The sequence below is a fragment of the Microcebus murinus genome, chromosome 32 (assembly GCF_040939455.1).
Source record: "Microcebus murinus isolate Inina chromosome 32, M.murinus_Inina_mat1.0, whole genome shotgun sequence".
Lineage (NCBI taxonomy): Eukaryota > Metazoa > Chordata > Mammalia > Primates > Cheirogaleidae > Microcebus > Microcebus murinus.
The window spans coordinates 1,229,520-1,255,671 of record NC_134135.1 but is presented as its reverse complement, the minus strand read 5'-3'; the positions used below and the strand labels follow the sequence as shown (position 1 = coordinate 1,255,671).

At 54.2% G+C, this 26,152-nt stretch overlaps 3 protein-coding genes and 1 long non-coding RNA gene across 6 annotated transcripts in view; 3 read left to right on the top strand and 1 right to left on the bottom strand.

The window, feature by feature from the left end:
• Window positions 1-26,152, top strand: part of RPL28 (ribosomal protein L28) — an 83,982-nt gene that overhangs the window by 31,420 nt on the left and 26,410 nt on the right. The window lies entirely within an intron of this gene.
• LOC142865772 (uncharacterized) lies at window positions 1,690-10,939 on the top strand. The gene is made up of 3 exons (XR_012915901.1): window positions 1,690-1,778; window positions 10,346-10,525; window positions 10,692-10,939. It is a non-coding gene; the product is annotated as an uncharacterized LOC142865772 (long non-coding RNA).
• Window positions 12,380-20,136, top strand: KMT5C (lysine methyltransferase 5C). 3 transcript variants are annotated; one of them, XM_012775571.2, is made up of 9 exons: window positions 12,380-13,360; window positions 14,095-14,349; window positions 14,508-14,673; window positions 15,036-15,145; window positions 15,930-16,093; window positions 16,261-16,280; window positions 18,215-18,351; window positions 18,507-18,694; window positions 18,973-20,136. In XM_012775571.2, the coding sequence occupies exons 2-9, from the start codon at window positions 14,240-14,242 to the stop codon at window positions 19,461-19,463; spliced, it is 1,386 nt and encodes a 461-aa protein (XP_012631025.1). In that variant the 5' UTR covers window positions 12,380-13,360; window positions 14,095-14,239; the 3' UTR covers window positions 19,464-20,136. The 3 variants fall into 3 exon arrangements, with proteins under 3 accessions (XP_012631025.1, XP_075855133.1, XP_075855134.1); XM_075999018.1 differs by lacking the exon at window positions 14,508-14,673; XM_075999019.1 differs by lacking the exons at window positions 12,380-13,360; window positions 14,095-14,349; window positions 14,508-14,673 and adding an exon at window positions 14,683-14,939.
• Window positions 25,031-26,079, bottom strand: COX6B2 (cytochrome c oxidase subunit 6B2). Its single transcript, XM_012775586.3, has 4 exons — window positions 25,922-26,079; window positions 25,684-25,813; window positions 25,305-25,405; window positions 25,031-25,214 (listed from the first exon to the last, which is right to left on the bottom strand). The coding sequence occupies exons 2-4, from the start codon at window positions 25,793-25,795 to the stop codon at window positions 25,161-25,163; spliced, it is 267 nt and encodes an 88-aa protein (XP_012631040.1). The 5' UTR covers window positions 25,796-25,813; window positions 25,922-26,079; the 3' UTR covers window positions 25,031-25,160.

Genomic DNA, 26,152 nt, shown 5'->3' with positions numbered 1-26,152 from the left:
AGATCTTCCCACTTTGGCCTCCCAGAATGCTAGGATTACATGCCACTGCACCATGCCAAGGGATACAGGTTTTAATTCCCAAAAAGAGTGAGGGGTGTTTTTTTTTTGTTTGTTTTTGTTTTTTGAGACAGAGTCTTGCTTTGTTGCCCAGGCTAGAGTGAGTGCCGTGGCATCAGCCTAGCTCACAGCAACCTTAATCTTCTGGGCTCAGGCAATCCTCCTGCCTCAGCCTCCCAAGTAGCTGGGACTACAGGCATGCGCCACCATGCCTGGCTAATTTTTTCCATATATATTAGTTGGCCAATTAATTTCTTTCTATTTATAGTAGAGACGGGGTCTCGCTCTTGCACAGGCTGGTTTCGGTTTCGAACTCCTGACCTAGAGCAATCTGCCCGCCTCGGCCTCCCAGAGTGCTAGGATTACAGGTGTGAGCCACCGCCCTGGCCCCCACTCTTCTTTCAAAAGGAAATAAAGACGCTGACCCCGGGTGATCCTAGGTGAGACTTTCCCCGCACTCTGCGCCTGTATACCCACCTTCCTTCCTGCACTGGCACCAAGAAGGGCTTGGCTTACTGCTGCCCCCTGATGCTGGTGTGACATCCTTAGGACGTCCCTGAAAGGACTGGGGGTCAGCTGTCCCCTGGCGGGGGGCAGGGAGCACTCAAGCCTGGTTGACTACTTTCCATTTGGAGATTAGCCTCCACTAGCTTGCCAGCTGGGGGCCCAGACACTTCTGGGTCCTTCTAGAAACTGGGACTGCTGGCCCAGGAGGCTGTGTTCTTCCTCTGGGCACGATGATATTGCACTTTCATATTTAGGAAACCGCTTCTGGGAGGTGGTGAGAACTGGTTTTTGTTTTTTTTTCCCAGAGAGGGGAACCTTCCCCAGGCAAGCGATGTAGACATCTAGGGATACAGGGATCTCAGGCCTCTGTTTTCTAATCTACAAAACAAGGATCATAGTAGTGCCTCCCTCATGTGGTTGTGAGGGTCGGTTGGGTTTATCCACGTGAGCGCTTAAAACAGTGCCTGGCACGTAGGAATGCTGTAGAAAGCGAGTTGCTGATATTACTGGGCTGTCCAGTGTCATGCAGCATTTCCCTGCAGCCTTCTGCTGCTCGAGAGGGTTGGCCAGCTTCGTGGAGTCAGTAACTGGCGCTCAGAAAAGGAGTCCCAGGCCGGGTGCGGTGGCTCACGCCTGTAATCCTAGCACTCTGGAATGCCAAGGCAGGTGGATCGCTCGAGGTCAGGAGTTCAAAATCAGCCGGAGCAAGAGTAAGATCCTGTCTCTACTATAAATAGAAAGAAATTAGCTGGGCAACTAAAAATATACATAGAAAAAATTAGCCGGGCATGGTGGCGCATGCCTGTAGTCCCAGCTACTCGGGAGGCTGAGGCAGGAGGATCACTTTAGCCCAGGAGTTTGAGGTTGCTGTGAGCTAGGCTGACGCCACGGCACTCACACTATCCTGGGCAACAAAGCGAGACTCTGTGTCAAAAAGAAAAAGAAAAGGAGTATTGCTGTGTCCCTTGAGTCCTCCAGGAAGCAGATGCTGAGATGCAAGAAACTTATCGAAAGATAAGGAGGAGAAAGAGCAGGACTGGCAGGGAAAGTTCTGCAATGTGGGTGGGTCTGACACCCGAGAAGGGAGGAAGGCAGGAAGGGCTGGGTGGGAAGAACCTCAGACCACGGTGCAGTGGTGCAGACGCTTGGCCAGCCCTGCTGGGAGATTGTGCAAAGATTCCCACAGACGAGCAGCCCACAGAGACAGAAAGCAGGTTAGTGATTGCCAGGGGGTGGAAGGAGGGAAGGATGGGGTGTGATTGCTTAATACGTATGGAGTTTCCTTTTGGGGTGATGACAATGTTTTGGAACTAGAGGTGGTGGTTGGACAACATTGTGATTATGCTAAGTGACATTGAATTGCACACTTTAAAATGATTAACGGGGTGAATCTTTTGTGAATTTTACCTCAATTTATAAAAAGAAAACAAAAAACATTGCACTTAGAGGTGGCCCATGTCCCATATTGGGCAGAAACAGCCAGGCCCTAGTCCCTGCCCCACGCTTAGTCATTGTTTTAGGCCGCCTGAAACGAATGTGGCTGGAACTCAAACACATGAGTGTTAAATGTCCTGCAGCTGGACTCCTCCCAGCTGGCCAAGTCCTTTCACGCAGGGAGTTGCGCCATGACTACCATACTTCTCCCATGTCACCCGGCTGCAGAGGGGAGGCGCCAGGGTCTAACTAAAAAACTTGGTTCTCTCCAATGCGCCATGCTACATCCTTGAATATCCATCCCTATATCCTCCCATCCAACCTCCTACTCAACCCTCTATGCATATGTTCTTGCTTTTATGCATTCCTCCCACAAGTTATTTATCCACCCATCCACCCACCTGCCTATGTCATTGGCGCATATATCCTTAATATAATTCTTAATATGCTTTTTAAGAATTTATTATTATCTTACTTTTTTCTTTTTTTAACAGTCCAACTTAGCCCTTGTAAATGGCTCGTATATTCTTCTAAGTCTCTCTAAAGCGCCATCCATCCATTCAACTATCCATTCACCCACCTGTGTGTTCCATCATCCGTAATCCATTGTATTCTTTGCCTTTTCCCATGTATCCTGCAGTCTATCCATTGATTCATCTGCTTTCTCATTGATCTAATCCACTTAATCAACCATTTGTATGAGCCATCTCTCCTCTTCCATCCATCCATCCAAGCTCTGGAAACTAACAATTCACAGTTGAGCCCTCAAGAAGTCTGGCTTTCTGGAGGAAGCAAACCTGTGAGGACATCATTCCACTGGCCCACATGGTTGAGACTGCTTCCATTGGGCAGATAAGAGTTTATAGAGGTGGTCATCTCCATCACCTGCTACCTCCGTGTCCCTCCAAATTGGGAAGGGAAGGAAAGGAAAAGGAAGATGGGAAAATAATGGCCTAAACATTTTCCATTCTTTTTAAATCTTAAGTAAATATCCATTCCACCATCTCTTTCTTCCCATTCCCAATTCATGAACATGGTATATATCTCCCTATTTCCCTATTTATTTAAATCTTCTTTAAAGGTTTTCCATAAGATCTTATAGTTTTTTCTTGAAGAGAAAAACTTTTTTTTTTTTTTTTTTTTTTTTTTTTTGAGACAGAGTCTCACTTTGTTGCCCAGGCTAGAGTGAGTGCCATGGCATCAGCCTAGCTCACAGCAACCTCAAACTCCTGGACTCAAGCGATCCTCTTGCCTAAGCCTCCCAAGTAGCTGGGACTACAGGCATGCGCCAACATGCCCGGCTAATTTTGTCTATATATATATTAGTTGGCCAATTCATTTCTTTCTATTTATAGTAAAGATGGGGTCTCACTCTTGCTCAGGCTGGTTTCGAACTCACCTCGAGCGATCCGCCCGCCTCAGCCTCCCAGAGTGCTAGGATTACAGGCGTGAGCCACCACACCTGGCCGAGAAAAACTTTTTCTTGCACATTTTCGTTAGATTTATTCCTTGGTGCTACGTATTTATATGTGATATTGTAAGCCATATATATTTTTTAATTTCTGTTTTATAACTATTTTGGTGGCTTGTACAGAAATCAGTTAACATAGCAAACCTGAGTCAACTCTCCTGCTTCAAGGTTGGCCTTCGGTTGGTGTCTAATGGGCTTTCCTGGACAGAAACATTACACATATCTTGCTGAATTTTTGTTCCTGAGAGAAGAGTGACCTCTGCATGACCCTTCATAGGAGGGAGGGAGCATGAGAGAGCCTGCACATGGATTCCTCTAGTCTCTTTTTCCTGTATGATCCTGGGTTACTATTGTTAGGGACCGACCTTCCACAGCCCCACCGGACAGAAAAGCAGAGACATCGAGGATGCAATCACACAAGAGGAGGTTTATTTTCTGGCTAGCCAGGGTCCAAGCCCCAGAGCACCAACGCAGTGGCCACTCTCGCAGGCAAGGACACCGACCTGAATTGCGGGGTGCCTTTTATCCCCCCCCAAAGGGCCCTAGCAACGCACAAACTAATCACGCGCTGGTCATGAGCTGACCTTTGAAGTGATTAATTTTCTTTGTATTCTGCGCGATCCCTGGGCATCCCACCTCCCTTTTGCCTTTCTTCACAACCCAAGAGATAACCGGAGGTATGAGTATAAACAGATGTGTGCTGTTCGCTAATTGCCTCACCCTACTTCACACGAAGGGGGGGAAAAACTCTTCTTGTTGTGCCACTGAGACGCCGCTGAGGCTCCATCGAGGCGCCCCCACACTATAATAAACCCTAGCCATGAGTACAACTATATGCTGTGTCCTGTGAGGAGGCTATTGTACTTCTGAACATGAGGAGGTGTGGAAGACCTCTGATACACAGGTTAAAAGAAATATATTGATGTTTGTGTATTAATGTTGTATCGAGCAACCTTGGTAAACTCTAGTACTCTACTATTTTATTTATTCTAGTATTAAATCTAGTGTTTTATCAAGAACTTCTTCTTCGGCTGGGCACAGTGGCTCATGCCTATAATCCTAGCTAGCACTCTGGGAGGCCAAGGCAGGAGGATCACTCAAGGTCAGGAGTTCGAAACCAGCCTGAGCAAGAGTGAGACCCCCATCTCTACTAAAAATAGAAAGAAATTAATTGACTGAGTAAAAATATATAGAAAAAAGTGGCCGGGCAGGTATGGTGGCACATGCTTGTAGTCCCAGCTACTCAAGAGGCTGAGGCAGGAGGATTGCTCGAGCCCAGGAGTTTGAGGTTGCTGTGAGCTAGGCTGACACCACGGCACTCTAACGCAGACAACAGAGTGTGACTCTGTCTCAAAAAAAGAAAAAAGAACTTCTTTTTGTATTTTCTAATACATAATGACATCTGTGACTTTCTCATAACTTTTATTTCTTTTTCTTGCCTTACTACACTGGCTACCGTTTCTGTTTGTTTTTTGAGACAGGTCTTGCTTTGTGTTCTATCACCAGGATAGAGAGCAATGGTGACATCATAGTTCACTGCAACCTCAAACTCCTGGGCTCAAGGGATCCTCCTGCCTCAGCCTCCCAAGTAGCTGGGACTATAGGCACATGCCACCATGCCCAGCTAATTTTTCTATTTTTAATAGAGATGGGGGCTGGGCACGGTGGCTCAAGCCTGTAATCCTAGCTCTCTGGGAGGCCAAAGCTGGAGGATCCTTTGAGCTCAGGAATTCGAAACCAACCTGAGCAAGAGTGAGACCCCGTCTCTACTACGAATAGAAAGAAATTAATTGGCCAACTAAAAATATATAGAAAAAATTAGCCGGGCATGGTGGCGCATGCCTGTAGTCCCAACTACTCGGGAGGCTGAGGCAGGAGGATCGCTTGAGCCCAGGAATTTGAGGTTGCTGTGAGCTAGGCTGACGCCACGGCAGTCACTCTAGCCTGGGTAACAAAGTGAGACTCTGTCTCAAAAAAAAAAAAAAAAAAAATAGACATGGGGTCTTTTTTGTTTTTGTTTCTTATGAGACAGAGTCTCACTTGTAGCCCAGGCGAGAGTACAGTGAGTGCCGTGGCATCAGCCTGGCTCACAGCAACCTCAAACTCCTGGGCTCAAGCAATCCTACTGCCTCAACCTCCCAAGTAGCTGGGACTACAGGCATGCGCCACCATGCCCGGCTAATTTTTTCTATATATTTTTAGTTGGCCAATTAATTTCTTTCTATTTTTAGTAGAGACGGGGTCTCGCTCTTGCTCAGGCTGGTTTCAAACTCCTGACCTTGAGCGATCCACCTGCCTCAGCCTCCCAGAGTGCTAGGATTACAGGCTTGAGCCACCACGCCCAGCCTGTCTTTTTTGTTATTGTGTTGTAAGAATTCTTTATATACTTTGGATTGCAAGGCTGTTATCAGACATATGATTTGCAAATATGTTCTCTCATTCAATAGATAACAGCCCTCTTTTGACCTAACATTTTCTGTCCCCTTCTTTTGCATTGTTGTTATTCATGTAATCATTCAGCAGATCTTTCTCAAATGCCAGTGGTATGCCAGGCACTGCCCTTGACATTGGAGACTCAACTGTGAACAAGACAAGGGTCCTCACCCTCCTGGAGCTTCTGTTCCAGCTGGGGAGAAGGACAATAAACAAATAAATAAAGAGATATGTCAGGGACAGGGAGATGCTATGCAGCGCCAGCTTTGGGGACTTGCAACCTGGGTGGCCGGCAGGGGACAACCTGCACTCAGAAGGGACACACACTGGTTTAATGTTCTGCTGTTGTTACCTTGAAATTCTCTCTCTCTTTTTTTTTTTTTTTTTGAGACAGACTCTCATTCTGTTGCCCAGGCTAGAGTGCCGTGGTATCAGCCTAGCTCACAGCAACCTCAAACTCCTGGGCTCAAGAGATCCTCCTGCCTCAGCCTCCCGAGTAGCTGGGACTACAGGCATGTGCCACCATGCCCGGCTAATTTTTTCTATATATTTTTAATTGTCTGCCTAATTTGTTTCTATTTTTGGTAGAGATGGGGCTCTTGGTCTTGCTCAGGCTGGTCTCGAACTTCTGACCTCAAGCAATCCTCCCTCCTGGCCTCCCAGAGTGCTAGGATTACAGGCGTGAGCCATGGCACCCAACCCAAAATTGTTTATAATTATTGAACAAAGGACTCTGCTTTGGTTGTGGCTGAGTGGGCTCTTCAAGCTAGGGATGCCGGGACAGACATCTCCAGGGAGGTGACATTTTAACAGAGACCTAAAGGAGGTGACATCCAGGCACAGTGGCTCACGTCTGTAATCCTAGCACTCTGGGAGGCCGAGGTGGCCGGATTGCTCTAGGTCAGGAGTTTGAAACCAGCCTGTGCAAGAGCGAGACCCCGTCTCTACTATAAATAGAAAGACATTAATTGGCCAGCTAATATATATAGAAAAAATTAGCCGGGCATGGTGGCACATGCCTGTAGTCCCAGCTACTCGGGAGGCTGAGGCAGGAGGATCTCTTGAGCCCAGGAGTTTGAGGTTGCTGTGAGCTAGGCTGACTCCAAGGCAGTCACTCTAGCCTGGGCAACAAAGCGAGACTCTGTCTCAAAAAAAAAAAAAAAAAAGTAGGTGAGAGAGTAAGCCCTGCAGACATCTTTTGGCAAAGCTTTCTAAGCACAGAGAACAGGGAAAGAGCAACTTTTGGCAAGAAGGGTGATGGGAAGGGCTGAGCTCCGAGAGAATAGTTGAAGATAAGGTTTGGGGAGGTAATGAGAGGACAGCTACTGCAGGGCCAGGAGGCCACAGTAAGAAAGTTAGATTTTAATCTGGGTGTGTACTAATTAACTATAGCAACTTTGGAAAACAATAAAGATTTATCTCACATGGTTTTTATGGGCCACTAATTCAGGAAGGGCTCAGCTGAGTGGTTCCGGCTTTGGGTCGGTAGTGAGGATCACAGTCAAGATGTGGAACAGGGCTGCAGGGCCATCTGAAGGCTTGGTGGACACTGGGGGAGCGTTCCCAGGATGGCCCACTCACTCAACTGGCCACTGTCGTTGGGGGGGGGGCGCCGTCTCTCTGGCTGTTGTCTGAAAACCCAGAGGTCTCAGTTCTCTCCACAGGGCCCTCTTGACATGGAGATCCCAGAGAACAAAATGAAAGCCATAGAGTTTTTCATGATTCAGCCTTGGACACGCCATCAGTTTTGCAATATCATATTGGTTACACAACTCTGCCCTAATCGATGTGGAAGGAGCTGCACGAGGACATGAATCCCAGAAGTGGAGGAGGGGGTGGTTGGGAACCATCTTGTTGGCTGGCTACCACAAAATAACAATTCATTGGGGAATTCTCAGCAGGGGAGTAATGAGATACGTGTGTATGTGTGTGAGTATGCAAATGTCTATGCATATAGATATAGCCACATAAATACATGTGTATGTATAAAATTAATATGTAGTATGCAATAAATGTATTTTATTATATACATTTTTTTTTGAGACAGAGTCTCATGCTGTTGCCCAGGCTAGAGTGCCGTGGCATCTGCCTAGCTCACAGCAACCTCAAACTCCTGGGCTCAAGCGATCCTCCTGCCTCAGCCTCCCAAGTAGCTGGATCTACAGGCATGTGCCACCATGGCTGGCAAATTTTTTATATATATTTTTAGTCGGCCAATTAATTTCTTTCTATTTTTAGTAGAGACAGGGTCTCGCTCTTGATCAGGCTGGTTTTGAACTCCTGTCCTTGAGAGATCCTCCCACTTCAGCCTCCTAGAGTGCTAGGATTACAGGCACTGAGCCTGGCCCCTATTATATACATTTTGTTATTATAAAGTAATACATGAAAACAGAGAGACAGCTCCCCCTCTAACTACTTAGTTTACATATACATATAAACAAATATCCCTTTCCTCCAAAAATATGATCATTCTGAGTTTGCTGTTTCATAACAAGCCTTTCCCCTTAATAATAAGGCATGCCTGGTGCAGTCCGGTGCCTGTAGTCCCAGCTACTTGGGAGGCTGAGGCAGGAGCCTTGCTTGAGCCCAGGAGTTTGAGTCCAGCCTGGGGAACATATGGAGACCTCATCTCTAAGTAAATAAATAAATACATATACAAGGGCTGTCTGGAGAGTATCCAGCCAGTGTTCATATGTAATTTTCATATTACATGGATGGATACTTTCTGGACAGCCCTTGTATACACACACACACATACATAAAATAAGCCACCTTGGGAGTCACAAGTGTGTGAGTGTGTGGTCCAGGGAAACCACCTGCAAAGGTATCTTCTAAGGTGAGGCTTTACAAACATTCCAGAGCATTCAGATCAGCCCTCTGGGTGATTCGCATTTAGAGTATCTGGGCTGCAGCCCGAGATTCTGCATTCCTACCAGGCCCCATGCCATTCTGACGTGGCTGAACTTTGAGTAGTAAAGTCCTAAGATAAGATGACTAATTATTAAATACTTGACTAAGCTCTATGGAGTCTGGCCTTGGAATCTTATTTTAACTACATTCCCGGCTGGGCACAGTGGCTCACGCCTGTAATCCTAGCACTCTGGGAGGCCGAGGCTGGCGGATCCTTTGAGATCAGGAGTTCGAGACCAGCCTGAGCAAGAGGGAGACCCCGTCTCTACTAAAAATAGAAAGAAATTAATTGGCCAACTAAAAATATATAGAAAAAATTCGCCGGGCATGGTGGCGCATGCTTGTAGTCCCAGCTACTTGGGAGGCTGAGCCCAGAAGTTTGAGGTTGCTGTGAGCTAGGCTGATGCCATGGCAGTCTAACCAGGGCAACAGAGTGAGCCTCTGTCTCAAAAAATAAAAATAAAAAATAAAAATAAACTACATTCCCAAAGTGACTCTTTTTTCTTCTTTGTGTGTCTGTGTGTGTGTGTGTGTGGTAAAATACACATACCATCAAATTTATCATTTAACTATTTTATTTATTTATTTATTTATTTGTTTGCTTATTGTAACAGAGTCTCACTTTGTTGTCCAGGCTAGAGTGAATGCCGTGGTGTCAGTCTAGCTCACAGCAACCTCAAACTCTTGGGCTCAAGTGATCCTACTGCCTCAGCCTCCCGAGTAGTTGGGATACAGGCATGTGCCACCATGCCCAGCTAATTTTTTTTCTATATATTTGTAGTTATCCAGCTAAATTCTTTCTATTTTTAGTAGAGACGGGATCTCCCTCTTGCTCAGGCTGGTCTAGAACTCCTGACCTGGAGCAATCCTCCTGCCTGGCCTCAGCCTCCCAGAGTGCTAGGATTACAGGCATGAGCCACCTTGCCCAGCCCATAATAAATTTGTGGTTTCTACCTCAGGGCTTTAGAAACAAACAAACAAACAAAATATTACAAATAACAATGTCCTCCATGGCTTTCCTGATTGCATTCTTTCCTCCTGGTTTCAGGGATCACCCCTGCGCCCCCCATTCTGTGTTTATTATGCCCTCACATATTTGTATCTTTTTGCAACATGTATCCATGTGCAACCCTTATTTTATGAGTTTTAAACCTTCATGTAAATGGCATTGTAGATTTCTATAGCTGGCAACATTGTGTTCTAGAGTTGTCCAGGGTAATACATGGAGTGCTGTTTCATCTACTTTCACTGACCTATGATGTTACCCTGTATGAATATATCATGATCCGTTTGTCCATTCTTCATGTAATGAATACTGAGGCCATTTCCAGTTTCTCCCTGTTAGAAGCATTACCATGGTGAACATTCTTGTGCTTATCTTTTTGTTCCATGTGGGAGACTTTAGGGTGTACACACCCACCCATTAGTAGAGGGACTGTACTTTTAAGATTCATACATACCAATAGGACTTTTCCTGACACCTGAGCTTTTTATGGAGTCCTTTATGCTTGCTGTCTCCCCTTCTCTCCTCAGGAGCCTGTCATGTGTTTCTGGTCCGGTTGATGACCAGTGAGACCCTGCCCTGGAGAGGCCACCTCTTTGTCTCTGTTGTCTCTGTCTCCTCACTAGACTGAGGGCTGCTCCAGGGCAAGTCCCCAGGCCTGATTTCCCTCTGCCAGAAAGCACCTGGCCAAATTGATGGTCCCTAGAAAGGTGTGTTCCTTTTAGTGGGACAGATGCCTGGGCTGGGGGCGGTGGTTATTTCAAAACTCAGGAGAGATTAGGGAGATGAAAGGGGGGGGTAGTCCTAGTTGGAGAAGGAATTGCACAAACAATGGGAAGCTGGAAGCCAAACCAGTGTGTGGTCTTTGTTTTGTAGATGGAGCCTGAAGCCCCAAGACAGAAAGCCAGTTCCCCAAAGTCACAAAGCAATGCGCAAACCATCAGCCTCATCCTCATTGGTTGGTCATTCATACATTTATTCAATACATATTAACGAGGCGCCTACTCTGTGCCATGCATTGTTCGAAGCACACAAGATATATAGCTATATGGTCATGTGCTACAAAACGACGTTTCAGTCAACAATGACCATACGACGACGGTGGTGCTGTAGTCCCATAAGATTATAATAAAGTATTTTTACTATACCTTTTCTATACCATTGTGTTACAGCTGCCCACATATTCAGTGCAGTAACATGCCGTGCAGGTTTGAAGCCTAGGAGCAATGAGCTATAGCATGTAGCCTAGGTGTGCAGTAGGCTGTACCATCTGGGTTTGTGTAAGTGCACTCTATGATGTCTGCACAATGACGAAATGCCTAAGGACGCACCTCTCAGATCGTATCAAGCAATGCATGACTGTAGTGATACAAACTAGCAAACAAAGACTTCCTGTTCTGACCATGGAGCTTATTATTCTAGGCATAATTATGATGAATTGCTAATTATGTTTGCCTCTAGGACTGAAGCAGGGGGGATCCCAATTAGAGGGAGGGTGCCCCAGAGGAGCGCCCCACGAGTTACGGCTTGACTCCAAAGCCCCCAATTCTCAGTCTCTCCTCTTTCCAGCATATCGCGGGAAAGCCCAAGAGTTCTCGCCGGTACTCCCAAAACGACACGGGCTAACTGGGGGAGGGAGGGAGGGATGGTGGACTGGGAGAAAGATTGAAGAGCTCTTTGTAGCCAGGCAGGGCTGTCAATAAAGTTTTGTCGTCTTGGCAACCACAGGCCTCCCGGGGCGGGGGCCGTGGAGGTGCGCACGCATTCACCTCCTCCCGCCGGGCTGTCCCGGCTTCTCTCCAGCAGCTGAACGTTTCAACCGAGAGAACGGGGAGGACGCGACTGGCAAGGTGACAGGCGGAGGCCTTAGCCAATGGAAAGATGGGCCGTCCCAAGGCCAGCCAATAATATAGGAGTTCTGAAGCTGACGGAGCCCGCCCTCTTTCCTCTCGGACCTGAATAACCCGACCCAACCTGAGTTTCGCCCGGAGCGACGGCGCTCTCGGCCAATGAGGGCCTAGACTTCGGGCCGTAGCTGCTGAGGAGGCAGGACACGTCTCCATGGCAGCGGCTGAAGGATAGCGATGCGAGCCACTGGCAGCAGTTGGCGGTGCTTGACGGCAGAGGGGGCGTGGCGGGGTTTTGTCGGGGCACTGACTAGGGTGGGGGGAGGGAAAGCGTGGGGCTCGGCCAATGGGAACGGCGTGAACTCCATAGCAACGAAGGAGTGGCGGCGGCTTTGGCCAATAGGGACCTACAATGGCCGTGGCGGGGCGGGTCCGTCGGGTAGACTGGAGGCGCGGCGACTGTGTCTGACGAGAGCTGAAGGAGGCAGTGGGAGGTTGTGGCGGCGGCGGCGCGGGTGCCTGAGGAGGAGGAGGAGGAGGAGGAGGAGAAGCGGGTGAGGGGCGGCGCGGGGCCCGACCTCTGAGCCCCCTTACGACCCCTGCCCCGCGCCGCCTTGGCTCCCAGTCGCCCCCCGCCCCGACTGCCCCCCACCCTGCCCGGCCCCTCCTCGTGTCCTGGCGCCCACGTCTCCCGGACCCTCGGCGGTCCTCGGGCACGTCTGCACTGCAGCCCCTTCCCTGTGGTTCCTCACCCAGGCCTCTCCTTGCACCAGGGCCTCTCCCTGACTCCTCTGTCACCCTCCCCCGAGGTCACTCCCTGCACCCCTAGGGCCTTTCTCACCCTCCAGGCTTCTGCTTGCACCCCCAGAGCCTCTCCCTGACTCCTCTCTCACCCCCATGCCTCTTCTTGCAACCCCCAACAGGCCTCCCTCTGTGCCCCTAGGCTTCTCCGTGCACCCCCAGGCCTCCTTGCACCACTCAGTCCTCACTGCACCCCCAGACAGGCTTCTCCCTGCACTCCCAGGCCTCCCTCTGTACACTCCAGGACTCTCTCCGTACCCCCAGGCCTCTTCCTGTCTTTCCCTGACCTCTCCCACTTTCCTGGCCCGTCTCTGGCCCCTCAGGCCTTCGCCAGGCTTTTCTTTGCCTTCCCTGGCCCCTCCTTGGAACCCCAGGCCCTTCCCTAGGTTCTCTCCTCACAGGATCCCCCAGTACCTCCCTCCCCAGGCCCCGTCTGGTTCTGTAGGACCCTCTCTGGATACCCAGGCCCTTCCTTGCTGTCTCTGGACCCCAGGTTTCCCCCTGACTTTTCTAGGCACTTCCCTGGGTCCCCAGGCTCTCCCCCAGCTCTCACTGTCCTCCCTGGCACCTCCCCCCCAACCCAGTCTTTCTGCAAATCCCTCAGAGCGGAGCGCCCCAGTCCCTGGTCTGTAGCTGATGTCCTTCCACAGTCGCCTTCTATGCCCATCTCTATGTGTTTTTGTCTTTACTCACAGACCCCTCTCCAGCTTCCACTCCCTCCCTAGCGTCCCCACTTTATTTACCTCCAGCTTTCCAGACCCCTCTCCCAACAGCTCTAGCTTTTCCTGATGTCTCTGCAGCTCCCCACTCCCTGCCAGTCCCCATCTACTCCTCTCCCAGGGTGCAGATGGGCCTGAAGCGCCATGGTGTGGATACACGGCAGGCCCTCTGTCAGTGGTAGGGGTTTGTTTATTTTGTCTTAATCTCTTTGTTTTCTCTCTTCTTGCTCCTCTTTTTAAAATTTTTAAACAATTTTTTTTACCTGTTCTGCCTCTGCATACTGTTCTTTTTCTCTCCCCTTACTCCTGCTTTTGTCCTATGAGCCCCCCACAACTGGAATCCTTGGAGAAGGAGCAGGTGCCAGGACCCCTCCTCCTTCTCCACTCTCCCTCCCCTCTACCCCTCCAGGCTGCCTGGGGCTTCACCCAGAGCCTCCTGACCACTCCTGAGGCCTGCTGAGGCCTGCTGGGGAGAGAGGGCAGGCAGAAAGCTTTGATTTTTCCTAGAGGTGGAGTTGCTCCCCACAGTGCTAAGCCTTTAGGGTTATCCCAGACTGCCAATTAGTCAGCCTTCCCTGGGCCCACAGGGACTTGTCTCTGCGCATGCACACGTGGGGGGGGGTGTGAGAATCTGCGTGTGCACACAGGTGGGGGTGTCTTGTGTGTCAGGCAGTCAGTGAGCATGTGTGTGGGGTGGCTGGCTGCCTGTGCATGCATGTGCACGTGTGTGCACATACAGGTTGTGTGTGTTTGGGGGATCTGTGTCTGCGCTGCAGAGCGTGTGGGGAGGGAGATACTAATGTTGGTGGCTGTCATTTCTTGTGGGGTTCCCCACTGTCAGAAGTACTTGTTGCACTTCATCTCTGCCGAACTCCCTGCGAAGTCAGTATTGCTTTTCTCCCCATTTTATAGATGAAACTGCAGGGCTTGCCAGAGACACACACATCTCCTAAGTGGCACAGGGGCAAGCACAAGGCCTGGCTCCCTGGCCCTGCCCCTGCTTTGTCCTCACGAGCTCCCTGCTCTCTGCCAGAGGCAGTATGGTCCGCAGGGCACCATGGGGCCTGACAGAGTGACAGCCCGAGAACTGTGCGAGAACGATGACCTGGCCACCAGCCTTGTCCTGGACCCCTACCTCGGCTTCCGCACCCATAAAATGAACATCAGGTGAGGGGGTCTGGGGGCAAAGGTGGGCCCCGAGGGGGTTAGGGACCCCTCTCCTTGCACTGCCACCCCCCTCAGCCCAGTCTTCCCCTCAGCTCCAAGTGGGGGTTGGGGGTGGGGCCCGGGAAGGCCCTGGGACCCAGGCGTGCCCTCTCCCCCAGCCCCGTGCCCCCCCTGCGGCGACAGCACCACCTGCGCTCAGCGCTGGAAGCTTTCCTGAGGCAGCGGGACCTGGAGGCTGCGTACCGGGCCCTGACACTGGGAGGCTGGATGGCCCACTACTTCCAGAGCCGGGGCCCGCGGCAGGAGGCTGCCCTCAAGACCCACGTGAGGGAGCCCTCCTTTCCCCCACCCTTGCCGCGTGTCCTCCCTGTTCACCTGGGCTGGCCCCGCCTGGCAGACACCCTAGAGCCCCTCAGTGCATCCCCTTGGGCCCCCTGACTTCCTAGCCCTTGGGACCATCTGAGGCAAGGCTCAGAGAATCCTAGGAGAGGAGAGTTGGGGGGGCCCTCTGAGATGGAGTCCAACCTCTTCATTTGACAGATGAGGAAACTGAGGCCCTAAGAGGGGACGTGAGGCCCCGAGAGCACACAGTGAGTCAGTGGCACAGCAGGCCTAGAGCTCCGGAGAGAGGGGGCCAAAGACGTCCCTGCTCCACCTCCTCACCGCTCACTCCTGACTGTCACCAGGTCTATCGCTACCTCCGTGTCTTCCTGCCAGAAAGTGGCTTCACCATCCTGCCCTGCACCCGCTACTCCATGGAGACCAATGGGGCCAAGATCGTGTCCACCCGTGCTTGGTAAGAGAGCAGGACTCCCTCAGGGACTGCTGGGGAGGAGACCCTGTCCTATTGGCGGAGACAAGACTCAGAGGGGATGGGAGAAAGATCCTCGTGTTCATGGGCTGGCTGACCCAGAAGAGAGAGGGCCTGGTCCAGGCAGTGCAGGAAGGCCAGGGCCAGAAGGCCCTTGCTGCCCACCATAGTGCCACTGGAGGACACGACCCCAGAAGCGACCCCAGGGTTCCTGGGGCTGCCAGGAAAGAACTAGGCTGTGCTCAGGCTGCTGTCCTATCTATAATACATCCTGACCTGAGCCCCCACTGTGCACCAAGCACCACTGGGTGCAGGGAGGGACACCCGTGCCTACCCCTGCGGTTGCAGCCATGGGGGGAGGCGGGTGGCAGCCAAGTCAACGTGTGGTTACTGATCACAGCTGTTGGGGGGTGGGGTGGGGAGGGGGGCGGGGCGGGGCTGGCCAGGGAGTGCCCAGAGAACTCACAGGGACAAACCGGAGGGGGTAGCAAGGTGTGTGTGGGGAGTATGGGCAGGAGGCAATGAATGAGAGCAGGGGAGAGAATGGGAGCCCCAGGGCTAGCCGGGCTGCGTGTGCTGTCCTGGAGGCTTTCAGCAGAAGGGTCCTGGAGGGGAGGTAAGAGAGAATCAGGGAGGCGGAGGCCAATGGCCGGCACCGCCCCTAGGTCCCGCTCGCAGGAGGCCTGCTCCCCCGCGCTCCTGTGCCAGAGGCTCCTGACGCCTATGGGAAGCGGCGCTCACAGCCCCGCACGCCCTGGCCTCTTGGCAGGAAGAAGAACGAGAAGCTGGAGCTGCTGGTGGGCTGCATCGCCGAGCTGCGGGAGGCGGATGAGGGGCTGCTGAGGGCCGGAGAGAACGACTTCAGCATCATGTACTCTACCCGCAAGCGGAGTGCCCAGCTGTGGCTCGGCCCTGCGGCCTTCATCAACCACGGTGAGGGCCAGGCCGTCGGAGGGGCGGGGTGGATGGGAGGGGCCTGGGCGGGCCTGAGGGTGGGGCCACAGGAACGGGGGTGGGGCCAGAGGGCGGGATGGGAGGGGCTCTGAACACTCAGATCCTCCTCCTCTTCTCTCCCCCGCCCCGCCCCCGACTGGCTGCAGACTGCAAACCCAACTGCAAGGTGAGACAGGGACACCCGGAGGAGTGGGCACTTGGGAAGTAAGAATGCCTGGGCCCAGGGAAGGGATTTCTGCTCAATAAAGAGCCGGAAGCTGTCACTCGTCTCCATGGCTTCCCACTTACCAAAGCAGTTTCTGCTCCCCCCGCAGCCCCTTGTAATGGTCAGAGTGTGTGATGTTCCTGAGGCTGTCAGGAAAGGAGGAAGAGGCTTTAGCTTGGCCAGTGTCGCCTGGCCGTTTGCACAGTCACACTGAGACCCAGGTTGCCAGCTGCTGGTGGTGATCTTTCTTTTCTGAAACCCAGCTGGGAGCTATGCCAATATGAGCAGGGAGTGTGGTGATGAGGAGACAGAAAGTGGCCGCTAGGTCCCCGTGCCCCAGAGGCCCCGGCCTCACGGGGAGACGGTACAAAGAGCCATGGCAGAGCTGGAGAGGGGCTGGTTCATGCTACCTGAGGTGAGCCCCAAGGTCCGGGACTTAGGACACTCTCCAGGCAGAGCAGGGGGAGCAGCCGGCTGAGGAGGCACCATGGTGGTCCAGTGGGGCAGAGCAGGGGGGTTGAGGGTAGCCTGCCCCAGGAAGGCCTTGAGTGTGCACCGTGGGCGTGCGGACCTCACCGGCCTTCAGTAGGTGTGACTAGGAGGGTGCAGGGCTTCAGCTCCAGAGTCAGAACTGGGTTTGAGTACTGGCTGTGCTGCCCTGGCTTTGGGTTTCTTGTCCCAGACAGGTTTGGTGAGAATCTTCACCTCCTGGGATGGTGGTGAGGGGCAGGTGGTGCCACCTGAGGCTGCAGACTGATTTTGGGACAAATACTATGTACCCTTGTCTGGCCCCGCACACAGATGTTGGGTGGAACAGAAAGCAAAAGGCAACATTCCTGAGGCTCTGGGAAGTGGCCACCTAGGGGACAAGAGAGGCCAGCCACACTCCAGTGAGCCAAAACTGTCAGGCTTCACAGAAGTGATGGCTTGCTGGGTGTTGGAGGATGTCAGGGTGCAGGAGGGCATCCCAGGCAGGACATGGCATGCCAGAGAGCCGGGGTGCCCAAGATGGCTTGGGGTGGGCGCCAGGGCCTCAAGGGGCAGGCCAGGCAGCTATGGGAGCTCCCACCTGGGTGCGTGGTGGGACGCTTGGTTTTTTTAGATCAGGCAGGTGGTATGCTGGAGGCTGGACAGGAAGTGGAGAGGTGATGAGGGGCTGACTCCAGGTCCTGGGGACCAGAGGAGGACAGGATGCAGGAGGTGACGTGCTCAGGAGGTGCTTGCCAGTTGGTCTGGGGGCCTTCAGGCAGGTAGATTGTGAGGGCCACTCCCAGGTGAGCGTTAGGCTCGAGTAGATGGATAGACAGACAGACAGATAGACAGTGCTCATGCCCTCTCCTGGGGGGAGAGCAGGGAGGCAGGTGCAGGCATGAGGGGAAGATGACGAGCATGAGGGGTTTGTGGGGCAGCCAACAGGCTAGCGATCCCAAAGGCAGGGCTGGAGTGTGGGGTGGAGGCAGGCCCCAGGAGGGGAAGCAGCCCGAGGCAAGCAGAGCTCGACCTCGGCTGCCAAGGCACAGGCTGACAGAGAGTGGGCAGCTTGGGAGGGGATGGGCTCCGGGTGTGCTGGAGGAGGTGGAGCTTGGCACGTGGCTGTAGAAGCCGGAGAAAGAGCACAGGAGGGAGTGGTCACTGCTGCTGGCACTGCACGCTGCCAGGAGGTTAGGTTAGATCATCGTCCTGCAGGGAGGGGTGGAAGCCAGCCAAGGGGCAGATCGTCCAGGCGCTGCCGGTGGAGGACAGGCCCTCCGCAGGGCAGCCCCTCCGAATGGTGCTGCTTGGGGGCTCACCTGTTGCCCTGACCCAGGAGAGGACCCTTGGGGCCAGGGTGCCCAGCAGGTGGGAGAGCAGGGTAGCCTCTGCCCTTGTGAGGTGCTGAGTGGGCATGGCCCCAGTTTGTGCCCGCAGATGGGAACGCAGCCTGTGTGAAAGTGCTCCGGGACATCGAGCCAGGGGACGAGGTGACATGCTTCTATGGCGAGGGCTTCTTCGGCGAAAAGAACGAGCACTGTGAATGCTACACCTGTGAGAGGTGGGGACAGGGTGAGGGGCAGGCAGGGCAGGCCTGGTCGGGACAGGCCAGCTGCCCCAGGAGCCTGGGGTCCCTGAGCCTGAAAATGCATCCTCTTCGGGGCCTATGCCTGAGCGCATCCACCGCCAGCCTCTCCCCTGCTCCTGGCCCCGCAGGAGAGGTGAAGGAGCTTTCCGACTGCGGCCCAGGGATCCTATGCTGCCACCACGGCCCCAGGACAAGTACCAGCTACGGGAGACCAAGCGGCGGCTGCAGCAAGGCCTGGACGGAAGTGGGCGGCAAGGCCTGCTGGGCCCGTGGGCCTGTGTTCACCCGTCCCCTCTGCGCCGGGACCTGTTTTGCAGTGAGCACCCCTCCTTGCCATGCTGTCAGCCTATCCCTGAGCCCCTTCCCTTCCCTCCCTATCCGGTCTCTGTCCCCTTTCTCCTGAGCTCTCTGCCCAGCCTGGACCCTTCCCTCCCACTGTCAGTTCCCCGATGAGGCCTTGCTGGTAAGCATATCTCCTTGCATCTTCCTCCTCTGAGGAGCACAGCACAGAACTGTCTCCTTGTCCAGAGGAGGGCCAGCTAGGCCCTGCTGATGTGGCCTCTCCTTTGTCTCCTCTTCTCCCCACCCTCACAGCTGCCTGCCAGCCCCTGCACCTGCCACCTTGTGGCACCCGCCCAGACAGCTTGCCCCTGTGGCTCCAGTGGCTGCCTCAGCCCCAGCCCCGAGTGCACCCCCGGAAACGCCGACGCCCCCGGCCCCGGCAGGCCCCAGCACCCCCCATCCCCCATGCCCGTGTCTCCCTGCACCGATGGGGAGGCTGTGGCCCCCACTGCCGCCTGCAGGCAGAGGCCTTGGTGGCCCTGGGCCAGCCTCCCCGTGCCCGCTGGGCCCCCCAGCAGGACTGGCACTGGGCCCGGCGCTATGGGCTGCCTTATGTGGTGCGTGTGGACCTCAGCCGCCTGGCCCCGGCCCCACTAGCCACCCCTGCCCCCACTAGCACCCCAGGTCCCATCCTGGTCCCCAAACAGGCCCTCGCCTTCACCCCATTCTCCCCGCCCAAGCGCCTGCGGCTGGTGGTCAGCCATGGCTCCATCGACCTGGATGTCAATGAAGAAGGGCTGTGATGGGCTGGACTCGGGGTGGGGGAGCCTGGGCAGGAGAGAGGGAGCTCTCTCCTAGCTCCCCCCACCTCCAGAAAAAGCCCTTGGACCTCTGGAGGGAGCTGACCCTTGACCTCAGCACAGCTCTAGCCCTGGGCGGGGGTTGGTTTGGACACCCCCAGGGATCTGATCCCTGACCCTTTGTGACTGCTGACCCCTGAGCCACCCTCACCCCACAGGGAGCCCTGGCCATTTGCTGCCCTCCCCACCCCTGCCCAGCCTCAAGACTGCAGGAGCCATCCCCTCTCTCAGCCCCTTCCTCCCCAGGGAGCAAAGCCATAAGGGGGTGGGGGCCACCCCATGGCATCTCCCCAGAAGCCCAGGCCTCAGGAGGAGGTAGAACTGACTTGGGGGTGGCACTCCCTAAATCTGCCCCCATGGAGGGGAGTGGGTTTGCTCTCGGCTCTGCAACTGTCTAAGGTAGGGGAAGGTGGGGGCTGTCTGGGGGACATGTTCTCCTCACTGCCCCCGAAGGGTCTCAGGGAGGCCGGGTGCGACCTCGTCTTTCTCATGGTGCTATCCCTGGTGCTACTGGGGTGGGGGCGCCCTCCCCTCCCCCACACCAGAAAGGGGTATGTTGGGGGTTGGAAGCACTTGAACTTTTTATTTTATTTTATTAAAACCTTGTTATAAGGAGCACCTTTGGAATTGCTTTGTTTTGGCATATGTCTTATGGGGCTGTCTGGAGGCCCTCAGCCGTGCTGGGGAGATGGGGCAGCCGCACAGGCCTTGGGCCCCAAGAGCTGTCTGGAGAGGACTTGGGGCAGGTGAAGGGCAGCGGGTTCTGGGGACTGGAGTGCTGAAGTAGGAGCCACATCACTGCTCAAACTGCTTGGGTTGGTGCAAAAGTAATTGCGGTTTTGGCATTGTTGAAACTTGCCATTTGATATTGGAATACATTCTAAAATAAATGTGGTCATGTTATACATCATTTCAATATGCATCTCTTGCTTTAAGTTTTTTTTGCTAATTGCATCACTTGGTGTTTATTTGATATTTATTTTAGGCTATGGAAATGATGTTAGACAAAAAGCAAATTTGAGTGATTTTCTTATTCGGGTCATAAAGCAGCGGAGACAATTCGCAATATCAACAACGCATTTGGTCCAGGCACTGCTAATGAAGTTTTCAAAAGGAGACGAAAGCCTTGAAGATGAAGAGTGCAGTGGCTGGCCATTGGGAGTTGACAACAACCAATTGAGAGCAGTCATCAGAGCTGATCCTCTTAGAACTACACAGAAGTTGCTGAAGACCTCGATGTTGACCGTTTATTCTACTGTCATTTGAAGCAAATTGGAAAGGTGAAAAAGCTCGATAAGTTGGTGCCTCGAGCTGACCAAAAATCAAAAAAATCCTCGTTTGGTCGGGTGCGGTGGCTTACGCCTATAATCCTGGCACTCTGGAAGGCCGAGGCGGGAAGATCGCTCAAGGTTAGGAGTTCGAAACCAGCCTGAGCTAGAGCAAGACCCCGTCTCTACTAAAAATAGAAAGAATTAATTGGCCAACTAAAAATATATGTAGAAAAAATTAGCTGAGCATGGTGGCGCATTCCTTTCTCAGGAAGCTGAGGCAGAAGGATCACTAGAGCCCAGGAGTTGGAGGTTGCTGTGAGCTAGGTTGACACCACGGCACTCTAGACCAGGCAACACAGTGAGACTCTGTCTCAAAAAAAAAAAAAAAAAAATCCTGGATTGGAAGTGTTGTCTTCTCTTATTGTACATAACAATGAACCGTTTGTTGATTGGATTGTGACTGTGCAAGGAAAAGTGGATTTTATACGACAGGCAGTGATGACCAGCTCAGTGGTTGGACTGAGAAGAAGCTCCAAAACACTTCCCAAAGCCAAACTTGCACCAGAAAAAGGTCATGGTCACTGTTTGGTGGTCTGCTGCTGGTCTGATCCACTACAGCTTTCTGAATCCTAGCAAAACCATTCCATCTGAGAAGTATGTTCAGCAAATCGATGAGATGCACCCAAAACTGCAACACCTGCAGCCGGCATTGGTCAACAGAAAGGGCCCAATTCTTCACTACAATGCCCAACTGCACTTCACACAACCAACACTCCAAAAGTTGAACAAATTGGGCTACAAAGTTTTGCCATATTTACCTGACCTCTCGCCAACCAACTACTTCAAACATCTCGACAATTTTTTGCAGGGAAAACACTTCTACAACCAGCAGGATGCAGAAAATGCTTTCCAAGTGTTTGTCGAATCCCAAAGCACGGATATTTATGCTACAGGAATAAACAAACTTATTTCTCGTTGGCAAAAATGTGTTGATTATAATGGTTCCTATTTTGATTAATAAAGATGTGTCTGAGCCTAGTTATAATGATTTAAAATTCACATCTGAAACCGCAATTACTTTTACACCAACCTAATAAAAGTCTTCAGACCCATTGTGTCTTGTGGGGAAGGATTCTCCCCTCTTTCCAGATGAGGTAACTGAGGTCAGGCCAAGCAGAGTGACTTGCCCAAGGCCATACAGGGACTTGGAGGCCCTTCCTTCACTTGTCAATCAGATGACCTCCCACACCTCAGCCAAAATGGGGGTGGGGCCGGCAAAGCCTGGTCTGGGGAGGTGGTGCTGACTGGGGGGTGTCAGGTGGGTCAGCTGGGTCATCTTAGGCTTCAGCCTTTGCTCTGAGTGTGAGACCAGGACAATGAACCTCATTGCTTCAGGTCTAATCCCATATCTTAATTTTGCCATGGTCTCTTAACGCTCATAGCAACCCTCTCTTACAGAAGGAAATAACAACAGCTGACAGCCCTGGTGCCAGCTCACCAAGTCCCTTGGGCACATTCAGCACAGAGAAGCGGAGCTGCAGAGCCATCTCTGGAGCAGCCACAGGCTGCAGCCGGTATATTGCCTCCATGTCATCAGCCTGGGCACTGAGCAAGCTTACCCTGTGGGTGGCCAGGCCAGGCTGCATGTACTAGGAACCCCTTCTCCGCCCTGGTAGAGAGGGAGCTGGAGGAACTGGGGGAGGTAGGAGGAAAGGGCAGGCTGCTTCCAGAGTTCATGGAGCAAAGGATGAACTGCAGCATCTGGTTTTGTGGTCCTGCCTGGGAAGTACCTGAGCATGTGTTCAGGCTGGGAGGAAGGAGGAGAGACTTCTGGGGAAAGAAGGTGCTGGATGGAGGAGGGGGGGGGAGAAGGAAGAAGAGGAAAAGTGGAGGGAGAGGGGCATTCAGGAGAGTAAGGATGCAGGTGCTGGGGTGGTGGCAGGAGCAGTCAATTGCCTGGGCTTTCTCTGACCTGGGAGGCTGCTGGTGACAGTGAGGCTGGCATTGGGGGTCTCAGTGGGTGGCTGCTGTGAACACCAGTAGGGAAGGCTGGCCGAGGAGCCATGGGAGAGGTATTCAGAGTTTTGGGTGGTGACGGTCCACCAGGCTGGAGGCAGGTGGGTCTGGCCCTGTCCTTGGCTCAGGCATCCTTGGGCAGTGGTGGCTACAGGAGCGGCCAGGTGTGTAAGAATGCACTGGGATAAAAGCTGGAAGCGTCACACTCCTCAAGTGACAGTGGTGGGCAGGATCGTGGGCCCAGAGAGGAAGGAAGGGGAAGGCTGGTCAATAGGGCAAAGGCAGGCTCCAGGCTCTGGACTCGGGAGGTCAGGAGACTGGCATGGCTGCACAGGTGAGGGGCCCCATGCACAGGTGGCTATCTGGGTGACCTCACTGAGTCCTAAGGCAGTCTTTAGCCCCATTCTGTGACTCAGAGAGGGCCCTGCCTGCTACAAGCTTTCACTCCTGCAGCAGCGCAGCCTCTGCGCAGGCATCATCAGAGACTCTGGAGGTGTTGCATGAACAGGGGGCCCTCCTGTAGCCAAGCCCACTCCCTGCACCCTCACCCGCACCCTGCCTCTTGGGTCCTGGTCAGAGACAGGGAGCCTGGAAGCCAAGATCACGGAGGAGGAGGTATCCTGGGAGATGGCCTGAGTGTGCCCTGGGTTGGGTGGGGTGGGCAGCACGGAGGGCAGGTGGTGGACAGGTCACCATGGGGCAGAGCCAGCCCTCTCACCCAGCCCCTCCCACCCCACCGCTCCTGATAACGGGACTCTGAGCTATCTCCATTTACAGCTGGGGAACCCTGAGGTTCACACAGGTCAAAAGGCTCGTCCAGGGTTACCCAGCAAGTTGTCATGATTAGTCACAGTCAACTCTGAACTCTGGGGTTGAACAGGGCCTCACAGGACTGTTTCTGCTGCTGCAGGTGGAGCCAAGGAGGCTGGTAGCCTCAGGCAGGAAACAACTGGGCCTGGCAGACTGGTCTCCTGGCCAGTCCTCCATAGGACCAGGCTAGAACCCTTCCCCTTCCCCACCCCTGGCTCTGTCAAGGCTCACTCCTCATCCTGGGGAGAGGTAGCACTTCAAGGGACATCGGGAATCAGAATGCAGCTCAGTGTTGTCGCCACTGGATGGGGAAGGAGGGAAGGATAAATCAGAGGGGCTTTGAGCGTCCTCAAGGCGCTCGCAGTTTGAAAGGGCCACAGGGAGAGGCTGGGTGATGTGTGTCATGGGAAGACAGGATGCGTATGGGACCGGGGAGCTGGCCTGTCACCTGGGAGAGGAGGGGGGCTGCTCTGGCCCTGGACGTAGGTGTTGACAGGTGTGGAGTGAGGGATCCAGGGGACCCTGTGGGGAGTAAGTGGTCTCATGTGATGGGGACCTTGATGTTCTGGGAGGGAAGTGGAGCCAGGTGGGATGCCGCGCACGATGGAGAGTGGTGGAGAGACCAGAAAGTGGAGGCGGTCGGTGCTGGGTGGTACAAAGACGACCCCTCAGGAACCGAGATGGGATGGATGGGGGTGGGGTGGGGGAGGAGGCTGGGGAGACAGGGCAGGGGCGGGGGAGGGTGGAAAAGACTTGGGGACAGGTAGGTGTGGGGATTGAGAGGCAAAGGCACCCTGGAGCCCTGTGCATGGGAGAGAGTGGGCATCTGCGGCCCCGGGCCTGGCTGGCAGCTGTCAAGAACCTGCAAGGGCTGGGAGCGGTGGCTCACGCCTGTAAGCCTAACACTCTGGGAGGCCAAGGCAAGAGGATTGTTTGAGCTCAGGAGTTTGAGACCAGCCTGAGCAAGAGTGAGACCCCATCTCTACTAAAAACATAGAAATTAGCTGGACAACTAAAAATATAGAAAAAATTAGCTGGGCATGGTGGCGTATGCCTGTAGTCCCAACAACTTGGGAGGCTGAGTCAGGAGGATAGCTTGAGCCCAGGAGTTTGAGGTTTCTGTGAGCTAGGCTGATGCCACGGCACTCTAGCCCAGGCAACAGAGTGAGACTCAGTCTCAAAAAATAAAAATAAAAAAGGAGGCCCCTACCTGCAGGAACGAAGTCGGAGGGGGCGGGAGGCCTTCGGCTTCATTCTACCTTCCCACCTCGGGCCTTAACTGCCCTCCCTCCACCTAACGGAGCAGCTCCTGCCCCCACCCCGCTTATCAGAAAAAGCGGCGTTAGCCACCACCCAGGCACGAGGAGGACCCCCAGTGCCCACGCATCACCGGCCAGGCATTAAGAAGAAACATCAGCAACAACATAACTTTATTTACGGCTTAGAGATCGGGGTGGGGTGGGTAACCGAGCCCAGGTCTCCGCAAGACGAGAAGATGCGGGGCTACGGGGGCGATCCCCTGGAGGAAGCAGCGCTCCAACGGTTAGATTTTGCCGGCGAAGGTGCCTTCTTTGATCTGGTCGTTCCAGCGCTGCACCTGCGCAGCAGGAAGGCAGGGGCGGGGCGCCGGCTCAGCCTCGGCCCGAGCCCTCCCCCACTCCCGCTGCGCGCCCCTCTGCCCGCTTACCCAGCTGATGGGGCACAGTGAGTGGTACACGCGGAAATAGTACTCGCAGGGCTGCGCGCTCTTCCCGCGGCGCTTCATGGTCTTCTGGCAGCGGTGGTAGTCTGCGGCGCAGGGGGCGGGGCCATGAGGAAGCCACGCCCAGACAGACAGGCCCCGCCCCGTCGGCAGGGCTCTCCCGGCCAGGCTCCGCCCCTGGCCCCTAGCCCCGCCCCTCGCGGCTCGGTCCCGCCCCCATCAGCCCAGGCCCTGCCCTTTCCGACCGCGGCCCGCGCCCCCCTCCCGCCCAAACGGTCTCCGGGGCCTTCAGGTGGGGCTCGCCGCTCCTGCTTGCCCCGGTCACGCACCCTGCTCCCTCCAAACGTGGCCCACCGGGTCTCACCCAGGAAGTTCTGGTAGCAGTTACGGGTCTGGTTCTGGTTGGGGAATCGCGGGTCGAAGGGCGGCGTCCACCATTTCCCCGGGGGGGGCTTCTGCGCTCGGACTTCCGACATAAACCGAAGAGGCAGCTCCTGCGGAGCAGGAGGGGGCTGCTGGGGCCCAGGAGACGCCCCTCGGCCCGGCCCGCCCCCAGCTCCCGGCCCCCACCCGAGACCCCGCCCGGCCCGCCCTCAGCATACCTCGTGGGCGGGCCACTGGATCGGTTGTGCTTGCGGCTGTCCGGTGCCTCTGCCGTCTGCTGGGGCCGGTCGCACCCCCTCCGGAAAATCGCGACCCCTGGCCGGATTGGCTGGCGGCCCCGGAGCCCCAGCCAGTGGGCGCGCCGCGCACCCCGCCCCCTCCCGCACGACGCCCCTCCGCGGCCCGAGCGCGCGCAGCCACCGAGGCGGACTTTGCCGAGCCTGAGACTC

Bases quoted from the DNA above. Each gene is read 5' to 3' on its own strand.
- COX6B2 (XM_012775586.3), bottom strand. From the start codon at position 25,795: ATGTCGGAAGTCCGAGCGCAGAAGCCCCCCCCGGGGAAATGGTGGACG. The intron at 25,406-25,683 runs GTGAGACCCGGT...CCTGCGCCGCAG, and splicing joins CTGCTACCAGAACTTCCTGG to ACTACCACCGCTGCCAGAAG. The intron at 25,215-25,304 runs GTAAGCGGGCAG...CCTGCTGCGCAG, and splicing joins CACTGTGCCCCATCAGCTGG to GTGCAGCGCTGGAACGACCA.
- KMT5C (XM_012775571.2), top strand. From the start codon at position 14,240: ATGGGGCCTGACAGAGTGACAGCCCGAGAACTGTGCGAGAACGATGAC. The intron at 16,094-16,260 runs GTGAGGGCCAGG...GACTGGCTGCAG, and splicing joins TGCGGCCTTCATCAACCACG to ACTGCAAACCCAACTGCAAG. The intron at 16,281-18,214 runs GTGAGACAGGGA...GCATGGCCCCAG, and splicing joins ACTGCAAACCCAACTGCAAG to TTTGTGCCCGCAGATGGGAA.